General features: G+C 49.8%; 1 protein-coding gene across 2 annotated transcripts in view; it reads left to right on the forward strand.

Moving 5' to 3' along the window:
* Positions 1–13507, forward strand: part of SLC43A1 (solute carrier family 43 member 1) — a 221487-nt gene that overhangs the window by 180109 nt on the left and 27871 nt on the right. For both annotated transcript variants that reach the window (XM_040320805.1, XM_040320804.1), the window contains exon 12: positions 2481–2589. In XM_040320805.1, coding sequence (XP_040176739.1) covers positions 2481–2589 — 109 coding nt within the window. The remainder of the gene's footprint in view (positions 1–2480; positions 2590–13507) is intronic.

Here is a 13507-nt window from a genome sequence, read left to right on the forward strand (position 1 = left end):
CAATTTTTTGTTTGGGAGCCACGTCGCACGACCGCGCAATTGTCTGTTAAAGCGACGCAGTGCCGAATCGCAAAACCTGGCCGGGTCCTTTAGCTGTCTAAAGGTCCGGGTCTTAAGCTGTTAAGGCCGCCAGTTAGAGCTCCCTTGCGCCCATGGGATTTGAATTTAGTTTTGTCTGTTTTACAAAAACAGCCTTTTTACCAATGCTCCATATTCCTTTGGCCTTGTTGACAAGAAAACAGTTTTTTCTATATTCTCTGCTAGAAGGGTATCGGAATTGGCATATTTTTCTTGTAAAGAGCCTTATTTAATTATTCACAATGACAGGGTGGTGTTGCATCCCCATCCAAATTTTCTGCCTTAGGTGGTTTTAGGATTTCATCTGAACCAAGATGTGGTCCTACCATCCTTTTTGTCCAGATTCGCATTCTGTGGAAGAAAGGTTGTTGCACTCCCTGGATGTAGTAAGATCAGTCAAAATTTATCTGAAAGCAATGATTCAGATATGGAAATCTGATGTTTTGTGTTTGCTGCCAGAAGGTCCCAGAAAGGGACAGGCAGCGTCAAAATCTACTATCTCTCAGTGGATTTGACAAGTTATTGTCCAGGGCTATGGTTTGAAGAAGAAAATTCCTCCTTTTCATGTGAAAGCGTACTCGACCGGAGCAGTAAGTGCTTTGTGGGCAGTGAATCACCAGGCCTCCATGGTTCAGATTTGCAAGGCTGCAACCTGGTCTTCAGTCCATACATTCACAAAATGTTATCAAGTGGATGTAAGAGGGCATGAGCATGGGCGTCCGCTGAAATTTTTTCAGAGGGGGGCGCTTTGGCAGCGACGATACACAGTTGCATTTTACCCTTTCTTCGACCGCTAGCGGGGGTTAAAAGCGCCCCCCCACGTTAAAATGGAAAAACAACCCACTGTGCCCCCTGCATCTTTCAATATCTCTTTGTTACTACTGTGTACCCCCTCTCCACAACTGCACCTCTGGAACCTATTACATTACACAGCACCCCACAGCTCTGGACCCCTTTACATTACACAGCACCCTGCATCACTGGCCCTCTTTACATTACACAGCACCCTGCATCACTGACCTCCTTTACATTACACAGCACCCTGCATCACTGGCCCCCTTTACATTACACAGCACCCTGCATCACTGGCCCCCTTTACATTACACAGCACCCTGCATCACTGGACCCCTTTACATTACACAGCACCCTGCATCACTGGCCCCCTTTACATTACACAGCACCATGAATCACTGGCCCCCTTTACATTACACAGCACCCTGCATCACTGGACCCCTTTACATTACACAGCACCCTGCATCACTGGCCCCCTTTACATTACACAGCACCATGCATCACTGGACCCCTTTACATTACACAGCACCCTGCATCACTGGCCCCTTTACATTACACAGCACCCTGCATCACTGGACCCCTTTACATTACACAGCACCCATTTCCCTTGACTGAAACACTACACTATATTGACAGTATATTTATTTCAGATCTAAAAGAGGAATCTTTTGGAATGAGGGCCAAATGGGTTTGATTCCAGAAGAGGGACAGGCACTCTAAATAAGGGACAACTAGAGGGGAGGGAAGCGCTGCAGTCACCGCTTAAATCTGCCCCTGGGCCAGTTCGGCCCTGCTCCTGGCTCTCCCTGGCGATTCCAGGGGGGGCAAACGACCCCCCTTGCCCTATGGAGCGGACGCCCATGGGCATGAGGATACTGCCTTCGGGCACGGTATGCAGCAGACAGCAGTATAGATCCTCACATCCGATGGCGGTCTGCTTTTTTGATTTGTGTCTCCCTCCCCTCAAGTTAAGCATTGCTCTGGAACAGAGCTCTGTGTCCTGTGATGTACGAAAAAGATAATAGGATTTTTTAAACAGCTTACCTGTCAAATCCTTTTCTTGGAGTACATCACGGGACACAGAGCTCCCGCCCCTCTTATTTGGGATATATTTAGATATTGGGAGACTTATTGCTTTGCTACAAAAACTGAGGTACTCTCCATATGGAAGGGGTTATATAGAGGGGGACTTCTGTTGTAATTAGGGTGTTCCAGTGTCCAATCACCTGATGGTGACATATAACCCACTAAGTAATTAACAGAGCTCTGTGTCCCGTGATGTACTCCAAAAAAAAGATTTTACAGGTAAGCTGTTTAAAACAAACTATTTTTCCTCTCAAACTCCTCTCCTCCCCTTGCCAAAAACACTTGCATGGATCCCACCTAAAGCTTATAAATCAGTCCCAGACTAAGTAAAGTAAAGCATGCCGCCTTTCTGTTTGTCGTGGTGTTAGTTTGCCTGTAAAGTTTGATTGGAAAGTATGAACAGTACGTTTCAGTAATTTTAATTTTATTTGTTCTTTAATCTGTTATTAGTCTTGTAAATTAATTTCAGCAAGGAAAATCCAAACTAACCCACGGGAAAATAATTGTCACTTTCTTCTCTCAAGGTCCAAGACTATTCAGAAAGTTACCAATGCTACCAGGGCATTTGTTTTCACAAATTTCATCCTCATCATCTTTGGAATTACCTGTTTAATCAGTAACCTATCACTGCAAGTAAGTTTTAATGTCTTGTAGTACAAATTATTAGAGCCTAGGGATATTGTTGGTACTCTATGGCTGAAGAGTACCTAATGCAGCTTAATATTCTCAGAACTAAGGGCCAGATTCACAGAATAGATACAACGGCGTATCTCCTGATACACCGTCGTATCTCTTGTCCTATCTATGCGGCTGATTCATAGAATCATTTCCGCATAGATAGCCCTAAGATCCGACAGGTGTAATTGACTTACACCGTTAGATCTTAGGATGCAATACTTCGGCCGCCGCTGGGGGGATTTTGCGTCGTATTCCAGAGTTGGGTATGCAAATGAGGATTTACGGCGATCCACGAAGGTTTTCACGTTCGTTACGTCGTCGCTAGTAATTTTTTCCCGTCGCAAAGTTACACCTGCTTTAACATGGCTTAACTTTAGTCGAACCATGTTAAAGTATGGCCGTCGTTCCCGGATCGAATTTCAATTTTTTTTTGTTTTGGCGTAAGACGTCCGGGAATACGAATGGACGCTACGCACGTCGCCGTTCTAAAAAATGATGTCACATCAGGCAAAGCACGGCGGGAATTTCTAAACTGAGCATGCGGGAGCACGCCGGGTACACGCCCCATTTGAATTTGGCGGGCTTGCGCCGGACGTGTTTATGATACACCGCCGCAAGTTTACAGGTAAGTGCTTTGTGGATCAGGCACTTACACTGAAAACTTGCGACGGTGTAACGTAAACGGGTTACGTTGCACCGCCGCAATTGTACGAGAATCTGGCCCATATTTTCTGACCAGAGAGCTAAGTTGCAAGCATGTTCTGTTAGACTTACAGTACTAATGATCCAATAACATCCACTGGCAGAATCATGTGTTAATACCAGCGGTATGATTGTATTGCAGACATTACATATGTAGGGTTAACCTTTTGCTCATTTGTAATCTGTATACTGTAAACATTCAAGTCAGACTTGGGTCTTTCTTTGCTTTTTCATTAATTTTATACTGTGCAGAATAGCATAAGTTGAGTAAGTTCATAACGAATAGGCAACAGAACTGAAAGTCAAGTTAGGCAGGAAAATGTTATGGGTACTGTAAGGCCTCGTACACACGGTAGGTTAACCAGAGGACTTATTAACTTAAAAAGGTGATAAAACGTACAAAGAAAACTAATCAGGGAGAACACTCCATAAACTGTGAATTACTAATATGTCCTTAATTAGTGCACAGTGATTAGCAGGATTCCATGCAGGGAAAAATCACTCTCTTCAATCTGAATGCTAATCCAGCCCTCCACCGCTGTGATCAGATGATACAGGCACTCACAGACAGGGATTGCATGAAAGAAAAGAGAAAAACCTCATTGCGCAATATTCGATGACAGATCAAAAATGTAATCAGAGCATTGACATATGCACTCACGAATCCCCGCTTTCAGTAAAGCATGAAAACGCCGCTCAGTGTGCTGTTTTCTCAGCTCGATCCGATGCACTCGGATTCGATCGCAGGCTCCTCCCTGCGCGTTACGTCACAGGCACGCGACTTACTCATGGTAGGAACCGTGTGCTGTTTCCTCAGCTCGATCCGATGCACTCGGATTCGATCGCAGGCTCCTCCCTACGCGTTACGCGTAGGGAGGAGCCTGCGATCGATTCCGAGTGCATCGGATCGAGCTGAGGAAACAGCACACTGAGCGGCGTTTTCATGCTTTACTGAAAGCGGGGATTCGTGAGTGCATATGTCAATGCTCTGATTACATTTTTGATCTGTCATCGAATATTGCGCAATGAGGTTTTTCTCTTTTCTTTCATGCAATCCCTGTCTGTGAGTGCCTGTATCATCTGATCACAGCGGTGGAGGGCTGGATTAGCATTCAGATTGAAGAGTGATTTTTTCCTGCATGGAATCCTGCTAATCACTGTGCACTAATTAAGGATATATTAATAATTCACAGTTTATGGAGTGTTCTCCCTGATTAGTTTTCTTTGTACGTTTTATCACCTTTTAAGTTAATATTAGCGCATCTATATTTTATATGTTTCACTGTTTGGATTTGGTATCACTCAAGATAGCAGCTATATTATTTGTTTTTTTATTTAGGTGCACGTGGAATTGATTATTTAATTAGCGCTGTAGTATATTTTTCACATTAACCAGAGGACTACGGTCTGAAGGACTGTTTTCTTTTTTTTCCCAAATAACAGTATTTTCGTAAGAGGTCAGTACAAAATATAGCAGCATATCAAGTGTAAGAGAAAAGAGGAAGTACAAAATTCCAGCTTAATGTGCTTACACAGTGGTGTCATAATTATTTGTACGATCAGTAACTTGTAAAACAACTGGAAATCAAAGAAGAGGGAAAGAAGAAAGAGGCGATGGAGCGAGGGGAAGGGAATGGGAAAGAGAGAGAGGCGAGAGGAAAAAGAAAAAGAAGAAAAAGGAAAGAGGGGGGAGGCAGACAAGAAGGGCGGGGGTAGTAATGTACCTCGGTGACCTGTCGTCGGCTCGCGGCGGGTCCTCCTCCACATGCCACCTCTCCCAGACAAGATCATGATCTTCCAACCTGTCCTGGATCCTAGCCGTCATCTTTTCCATGAGTTCTACATCCTTGACCCTAGCATAGAGGGCCTCTTGGGATGGGGGCATCGGTTTCTTCCAATGAAGTGCTATCAAGCACCTCGCAGCTGTGGTAATGTGTCTTAACAGCTTCTTGTAGGGTTTAGCTATGTGAGGTTGGGATAGGCCCAGCAGGAATAGCTTCGGGGAGAGGGGTATGGGCGCCTCCAGGAGGCGAGACAGGAGCTCTCGTGTCTGAGTCCAAAACGGGACAATCATGGGGCAAGTCCAATATATGTGGAACAGTGTGCCCCTAGCTTGGTTGCATCGCCAGCATCGGTCAGAGGTGGAAGGGTAAATCTTATGGAGAACGTCCGGGGTCAGGTACCAAAAGAACAGCACTTTGTACGTATTTTCCTTATAAAGGGTACAAATAGAGCTTTTGGCCGCCTGCCTCCAAACCGCTCCCCACTCCTCCTCCGAGAGCAGCTCCCCCAGCTCCCTCTCCCATCGGAGCATATAGGCATGTTTACCTTTGTTTTGTAAGGAGTATTCGTTTAGGATTTGGTATATATCTGATATAAGGCCCCTTCGGGCTGTGCCCTCGAGTATGATACGCTCAAATGGGGTTGGTTTCGAGAAGAGGAGCCGGGGGGCTATTGTGTGGGCGTAATGGCGGATCTGTAGGTAGCTGAAAAAGGCTTGTCGTGGGATGTCATGCTTGGCTTGGAGATCAGTGAAGGAGTGCAGGGTGCGAGACCTGGGGTCTACTAAATGACCAAAGTGAAAGAGATTTCGCGAGGCCCTGGGCCATGACATCGGGTGGGTGAGACTTGTCGGTAATTTAGGGTTATAGAGAAAGAAGGTCAGCAGGGAACTGTCAGACTTGAGTCGACAGTCTTGGGCTAGCCTCCTCCATATGCGTTGAAGCTGCTGCATGGAGCCCAGTAAGCGTCCGGGCTCCACTGCCGCGTTCGCATTCCAAAGCAGATCATTAGGGTGTATTGGTGCCAGACAAATCTTTTCCACCTCCGTCCACCTATTGTAGGACTTCTGGGGAAACCACAATGCCACCACTTGGAGTTGTGAGGCCTGGTAGTATTTAACCAGGTCTGGGAAGGCCAGGCCTCCCTCGGTTCGCGCCGCCGTCATGACCGAGTGTGGGATCCTGTGGCGCCTGTAGTTCCACACATACCGGAGGAAATCCGCTTGTAGGGCACGCAAATGAGCACATGGGACTGGGATAGGGAGGGTCTGGAAAAGGTACAGCAGTTTTGGGAGGATCACCATCTTAATGGCCGCTATCCGGCCCAGAAGGGATATCTGATGGGACTTCCATTTATGGATCAGCGCCCTGATCGAGCTATAGAGGGGAGGGAAATTGGCCTGGTATAGGGATGCAAAGTTCGGGGTCAGATGGACCCCCAGGTATTTTAGGGAGGTTCGCTCCCAGTGGTACGGGAAGACTGACTGTAAGTGTAAGGTCTCTGGTTCGGGCATGTTAATCGGCATGGCCATAGACTTGGAGGCGTAGGTTTTGTATCCCGAGAGGGCCCCGTAGCGTTCCAGTTCCCCATGAAGGTTGGGCAGGGAGATGCGGGGACGCGTCAATGTTAAAATGATATCGTCAGCAAAGAGGGAGATCTTAAATTCCCTCCCCCTTACTGGAATACCCCGAATATCCGGGTTGCCGCGGATCGTCGCTGCTAGGGGTTCGACGCAGAGAGTGAAGAGAAGGGGGGAGAGGGGGCACCCCTGACGGGTTTCATTGGTGACGGGGAAGGTGGATGAAGTGGCAAAGGGAGTTTTCACCTGTGAGATCGGATTGGTATAAAGGTGTCGGACCGCCTGAAGAAAAGGTCCCCTAAACCCCATATGTCTTAACGTGGCGAGCATAAAGGGCCAGCCAAGGCGGTCAAACGCTTTTTCTGTGTCCTCCCTGCCCGCCACGTCAATTAGGTCAATCACCTTTCTTGTGTTGTCCCCCACTTGGCGGAGGGAGACAAAGCCCACCTGGTCTTTATGGACCAGGGAGGGCAAAAGTACATTTAAACGGAGGGAGAGGACCTTCGTAAATATTTTGAGGTCTGAGTTTAGTAGGGCTATCGGCCTGTAACTAGCGCATAATGAGGGGTCCTTGTCTGGTTTAGGAATGAGGGTGATAAACGATCGCTGCATATCTTGCGGGATGGGGGTCTGTTGTAGAAAGGCGTTGAAAAGCTTAGTCATGCGGGGGAGAAGTGTGGGGAGGAAGGTCTTGTAATATTCGTATGGGAACCCATCTGGGCCCGGGGATTTGTGGGCGGGCAGGGCCTTAATGGCCAGGATCAGCTCCTCATCTGTGATGGGGGCATTAAGAGAGACCAGGTCGTCCGGTTGTAGCCGAGGAATACCCGCCTGTGTCAGGTATTGTGTCATCCTATCTAGCAGGTCGGGGAAGGGTGGGTTATGGGGGATTTCCGGCCTGTTGTACAAGTCTGCGTAAAATGCAGCGAATGCATCCGCAATACTTTGAGGGTGGGATAAAATATTGCCCGATCTATCCTGTACCTGGTGCGGGGTGGAGGCGAGCGAGCGATCAGTTAACTTCCTCGCCAATAGAGCTTGCGCCTTGTTGCCCTTGTCATAATATACCTGTCGTAGGCGAACCAGAGCTTTCTCGACTCGACCCAGCGCGAGGTCCCGGAGTGTCGACCGCACTAAGGCAATGCACTTGAGAAGCGTCAGGGAGGGTGAGGCTTGCAGACGGGTTTCTAGGGCTTGAAGCTGCGCTTCCGCCGGCTTTCTAGCCGACTTGGCGTTCCTCTTGAGGGCCGAGGAGATGGCCATACAGCGTCCCCTGATTACCGCTTTATGAGCGGCCCACAGTGTGGTGGTGGAGATGTCCTGCGTGTCATTTTCGCTGAAGTAAAGTTGCAGGGCAGATTCTATTTCCGTTTTGGAGGGGGTGTGCTTCAAGAGGAAATCATTCAGTCGCCAGTTATAGGGCCTGCAGGTGGGGGCGTTCAGGTCAAGGGACAAAGTAATGGGGGCGTGGTCGGACCAGGAGATGGGCAGTATCCGTGCGGAATCAGTAACGCGTAACGTGGCATTATTGACTAGAAAATAATCTACGCGTGAGTGTGTGTGATGGGGGGATGAGTAAAAGGTGAACTGGCGATCTCCCGGGTGAAGCGCCCGCCATGCGTCAAATAGAGCATGCTTCCTTGTAAGCTGGCGGAAGAGCTTAGAGTCCTGCAGAGCCCTAGTCTGAGAGGCTCGGGGGTTCACTACCAGGCGATCCCAGGTCACCGAGTGGGGTAAGTTAAAGTCCCCCCCACCACCAATAAATCGTGAGGGGAGCGGGCTAGGCGGGCGAGAACCCGGCCCAAAAATCTGTGCTGATGTGCGTTGGGGGCGTATAGGGTACACAGGGTTATGTCCCGCAAGTGCCATGTTCCTCTCAGGATGATAAAGTGGCCTAGGGGATCAATGTAGGAATCTGTGCAGGTAAAAGGGGTGCCCCGTTTAACCAGGATTGCAACCCCTGCCCGTTTACGCAAACTAAAGGCCTGGTATATTAAGGGGAAATATCTGGACGCGAACGTAAAGGAGTCGCCCTTGGAGAAGTGCGACTCCTGTACCGTTATGATCTCCGCCCCTGACTGCCTGAATTCCCTTAGTGCTAGATGTCGTTTCCTATTGGAGTTAAGCCCGTGGACGTTCAAGCATAGCAACTTAGCCATACTGTGGGTGGAGTGACCGTGGGTTATACTTAGCTGGAGTCAGGCGCGCTGCATCCGGTTCTGGGAGGGCGAGTGGAGGGGCAGCCGAGCCGACAGCCACCGAGGCGTGCCGTCGGGTTCTGCCTGCGTGGAAGGGGGGAGAGCGATATCTGAAAAGAAAGAGAGAGATGAGAGCAAAAAAACAGAAGGAGAACACAACATCATTCAACAATGGGGGCCCGAGTGGCCCGAGGGCCCTCGGGTCCCAACAGTTCCTTAAGGACCTCCCGACCAGAAGGTCCAAAAATGTGGGTCGGGGGGGCAGGGGGGTGGTGTGGAGGAGCTCCACCGAGGGGGTTGGGAAAGAAGGAACTCTCAGGCTATCAGCCATGGGGGGGGGTCCGTGAACAGAAGGGCAGCCTCTTCGGGGTCTCGTCCGAGACAGGCCCGATGAGTAGTGTAGGGGTAAGGCTGGGGCAACCGGGGGTAAAGTGAAAAAGCAAAAACAAAAAGCAAAAACAAAACAAGAGGGCTTCATGCAGCACTCAGGGCAGCTCTTGTGGCCAGGATGACCATCTCATGTGGGCCTGTGCCTGGGGGAGTTGCGGACAGGGTCCCGGCCTCTGGGGCGCTTGGGCGGGGGGACTCCCTGCCAGACCACAGGTGGAGGGGGTGGTGTAGCCACAAGGTCCCAGTCCGGCAGCTGGGGGACGGGGATGTCCAGTGTATTGCAGAAGACATCCAGGTCTTCGGGGTAACGTAGGGTGGCGGAGGTCCCCTGGTGGCTGGCGGAGAGGCTGAAGGGGAAGCCCCATCGGTACACAATGTCTTTGTCCTGTAAGGTGCGGAGCTCTATCCATCTCAATAGTCTTGTCTGTTGGTTCGCCCAGTATGTCATTGAATAATTTCTGGAGGGTAAGCTGCAGGTCCTCCGCCCCGTCTGCTTCGGGAAGACCGCGTATGCGGACGTTGTTGCGGCGCCCCCTGTTGTCCAGGTCTTCAATGTGCCGCTGCATATCTCTAAGCATAAGATGATGGTCTGATGCCTGAATTTGGGTGCGATGCACCGCCAGTTTAGTCTCTTGGATCTCCTCCTCCGCCATCTCCACTCTGTCAGCTAAGTGTTTGAGGCCTGTGTGGAGAACTTGAATTTCAGCACGGCAGGTTGCCTTAACATCTTCAATTAGTTGTTTAAAGTCGTCTTTCGTGGGGAAGGCCTGCATGTAGGACTGCCATGGTGGGGGAGGATAATGAGAGGGTCCCCTGGTGTCATGCGGAGGGTGGAGTGGGTCGGTGGGGGATGGCTGGTGGCTGGGAGCTGATTTTCCATGCCTTCTGGTCTCAAGGGGAGGTTGTTGGGATGAGTCCCATGGTGCGGACCAGGCCTCAGCCTGATCTCCCATTAAGGTAGGGGCCCCCCCGTGCCACGGAGCGCTGGTGCTTGCCATAGAGGCATACGGGGGGGAGAGATCCCTCTCCGATCCCCGACCCCGGGATGGATGGCCGGATGGATTTGTCCCCGGGCTCTGGAGATCCCATGGAGGCCTGGGAGTTGGTGGGGGCTTGCAGGGCCGGGAAATCCTCCCGGTTAAACGTGGGAGAGGGGGAGAGCTGAGCCACGCTTTGTGGTTCAGGGTCTGGGGCAGTGCAGAGCAGGCGGGGGAAGGCCCCTGTGCATTGAGTGTCCCGGTCCTGGGGGCTATGGAGAGCCGTGGCCTGTACCGCGTGGTCCGCGGCGGGGGTGCGGGGATCCACTCACCCGTCGCTGGGAGCCTTCTGGGCTCAAGGATGAGGCCGAGTTCCGTGATCGGGTTGGGGATGGCTCCGGATGGTGAAGCTGAGGTGCGCGAGGGGGAGATGTCCCTGTGCTGGAGGTGGCTGCGTCCGGCGCCATCTTGTCTCCTCCACCCGGCGGCATGTCGGATGGCCTAAAATAGTGCTTGAGGGTCGTGGAGGAGCCTGGCGGGGGTTGGGATTATCCCCCTGCCTTGGTGGATCTGGTGGTCCGCGATCCGCCCATGGATGGCTGCAATTACCCCCGTTTTTTTGCGGGCAGGAGAGGAGCTCTACAGGGATGCTTCCTTCCAGGCTGGCTTCCGGTCACGCCCCCTGAAGGACTGTTTTCATCAGTCAAAACCGATCGTGTGTGGGCCCCATAGGTTATTTAACCATAGGTTAAAAAAAAGCCAACTGCTTTCAAATTAACCTATGGATTGGTAACCGATAGGTCAAAACCGATCGTGAGTAGGCACGACCATCGGTTAAAAACCCACGCATGCTCAGAATCAAGTCAACGCATGCTTGGAAGCATTGAACTTCATTTTTTTCAGCACGTCGTTGTGTTTTACGTCACCGCAGTCTGACACGATCGGTTATTTAACTGATGGTGTGTAGGCATGACGGACCATCAGTCAGCTTCATCGGTTAACCTATGACAACGGTCCTTCAGACCGTTGTCCTCTGGTTAACCTATCGTGTGTACGAGGCTTTAGGAAGTGTCTTTGTGTGTGTGTTTTGGAATTGGACACATTAGGTTTGATTTATTAAAACTAGAGAGTGCAAAATCTGGTGCACCTCTGCATATAAACCTGCTTCCAGATTTTCTTTTTTGTCAAAGCCAAAGTTAGAAGCTGATTGGCTACCACTCACAGCTGCACCAGATTTTGCACTCTGCAGTTTTAGTAAATCAACTACATTTGATGTCTAACCAAACCTGATTTAAAGGGGTATTAAACCCTAACCCAAAAATGTCATATTTTACAGCTGAGGCTATATTTGTTTTCTTTTTTAGTTTTTGTTTCACACTTCTTCTATTAGGGTGCCTACACTCTGGATGCAACAGAGAAACATTTGGATAGCAAATCTGGGGGCAATGTTAGAGAATTTTAGAGAACCTGCTCTTTATTTTTCTTGTTGGGATTCTCGGCAGTGTTTTCCTGCCGAGAAACCTGAGCGTGTGTATGCTTACCTGGCCCTGCTAAGCCCGCGCATGCTCGATGAGACTTCGACGCATACGCGGTAGCTTACAAAGCAATAGTGTAGGGTGTAGCAAGATGACGGCGACAGCATCGAATGTGACGAGTGCATGCTCGTCGTAGTTGACATCACCGCATTCTTGCCATTCAAAAGAACGGTGGTTCTTTTGAATGGTATGTGTGTACACTCGGCGAGCAAGAAAGCTTGCCAGGAATCTAGTCAGGAAAACCAACGTTTTTTCCAGATGAGATTCCCGGCCGTGTTTACAGTCCTTTTAGGAGCCCTCCCTGCCTTGAGCACCCTGCAGCCAGCGGAGTCCGGGGAAAAAAAACAACACAACCACCCTCATGAGAGGGTTGGTGAAGTAGAAGAAAAGAAAGAGGGAAAAAAGGGGATGGAAGGAAAGAGATGAGGGAACTCTCATGCCGCGTACACACGATAATTTTTCGGCTTGTAAAAAACGAAGATTTTCAGCCTCTAGAAAAAACAAAGGCCCAGATTCAGGTACATTTGCGCTTTATTTGCGGAGGCACAGGGCAACGATTTTGCCCTGCGCCCCCACAAATATTTTGCGCTGCCCTCGATTCACGGAGCAGTAGCTCCGTAAATTGCGAGGGCGCGCCGGCAAAATTGCCCGGCGTAAGCACGCGCAATGTAAATGATCCTCCTGGGGGCGGGAATCATTTAAATTAGGCGCGCTCCCGCGCCGAGCGTAGAGCGCATGCTCCGTCGGGAAACATTGGCTGCGCCTGCTATTAGGATGTGTAACCTTACGCGAAACCCGACGTACGCAAACTACGTAATTTGCGTATGCAGGGCTCACGCAACGTTGTGAATCGGTGTTAGTATGCAATTTGCATACTATACACAGATCACAATGGGAGCGCCCCCTAGCGGCCAACGCAAGAATGCAGCCTAAAATCTGCGTGGCATAAGAGCCTTATGCCACGCAGATTTTAGGCTGCAGTCGGCGTAGCGATGTTCCTGAATCAGGAGCATTCGCTACGCCGGAGCAAGTAAGCAATTGCGCTGTGTAACCTATGGTTACACAGGCGCAATTGCTTCTTGAATCTGGCCCAAAGTTTTTTCCAACTTCATCATTAAAACGACGTTGCCCACACAGGTGGGCGCCACACGAGGAGAAGACCTAGGAAGATGACGTCTGCCCCATGAATACCCCTCCCCAGCATGCACAAGGTGGAAGCCTACTCCTGATAGGCTGCTGGGAAATGACATTTCTAAAAAAAGTAATTTAAAACTGCTTGCGGTTGTAATCGGGTAGCGGCAATATAGATGAAAATCATTGAGAAAAATGGCATGGGTTCCCCAGTCCATTACCAGGCCCTTTGGGTCTGGTATGGATATTAGGGAAAAAATTCTAAAAATTGACGTGGGGGTCCCCCAGGCACTATCTACTCTGAACAGCAGTATATATACTATACGGCCTGCCCTATATACGCAGAAAATAGGGCCTTAGGTGTTGTGGTACTAGAACACAGTAAGCCCTCACAGTTACTCTTGGTGGGCACAGGAACGGGCCCTGCTGTGAAATACTATATCAAAAATTGTAATTACATGCCCCTGTTAAACAGGGACAGAAAAAATTGGGCTGTTGGTGGTGGTGGTGCCACAACACTATAAGCCCTCAGTTACTCTTGGTGGGTGCAGGAACAGGCCCTGCTGTGAAATATTAGAT

This window comes from Rana temporaria, chromosome 8 (assembly GCF_905171775.1).
Source record: "Rana temporaria chromosome 8, aRanTem1.1, whole genome shotgun sequence".
Taxonomy (NCBI): Eukaryota; Metazoa; Chordata; class Amphibia; order Anura; family Ranidae; genus Rana; species Rana temporaria.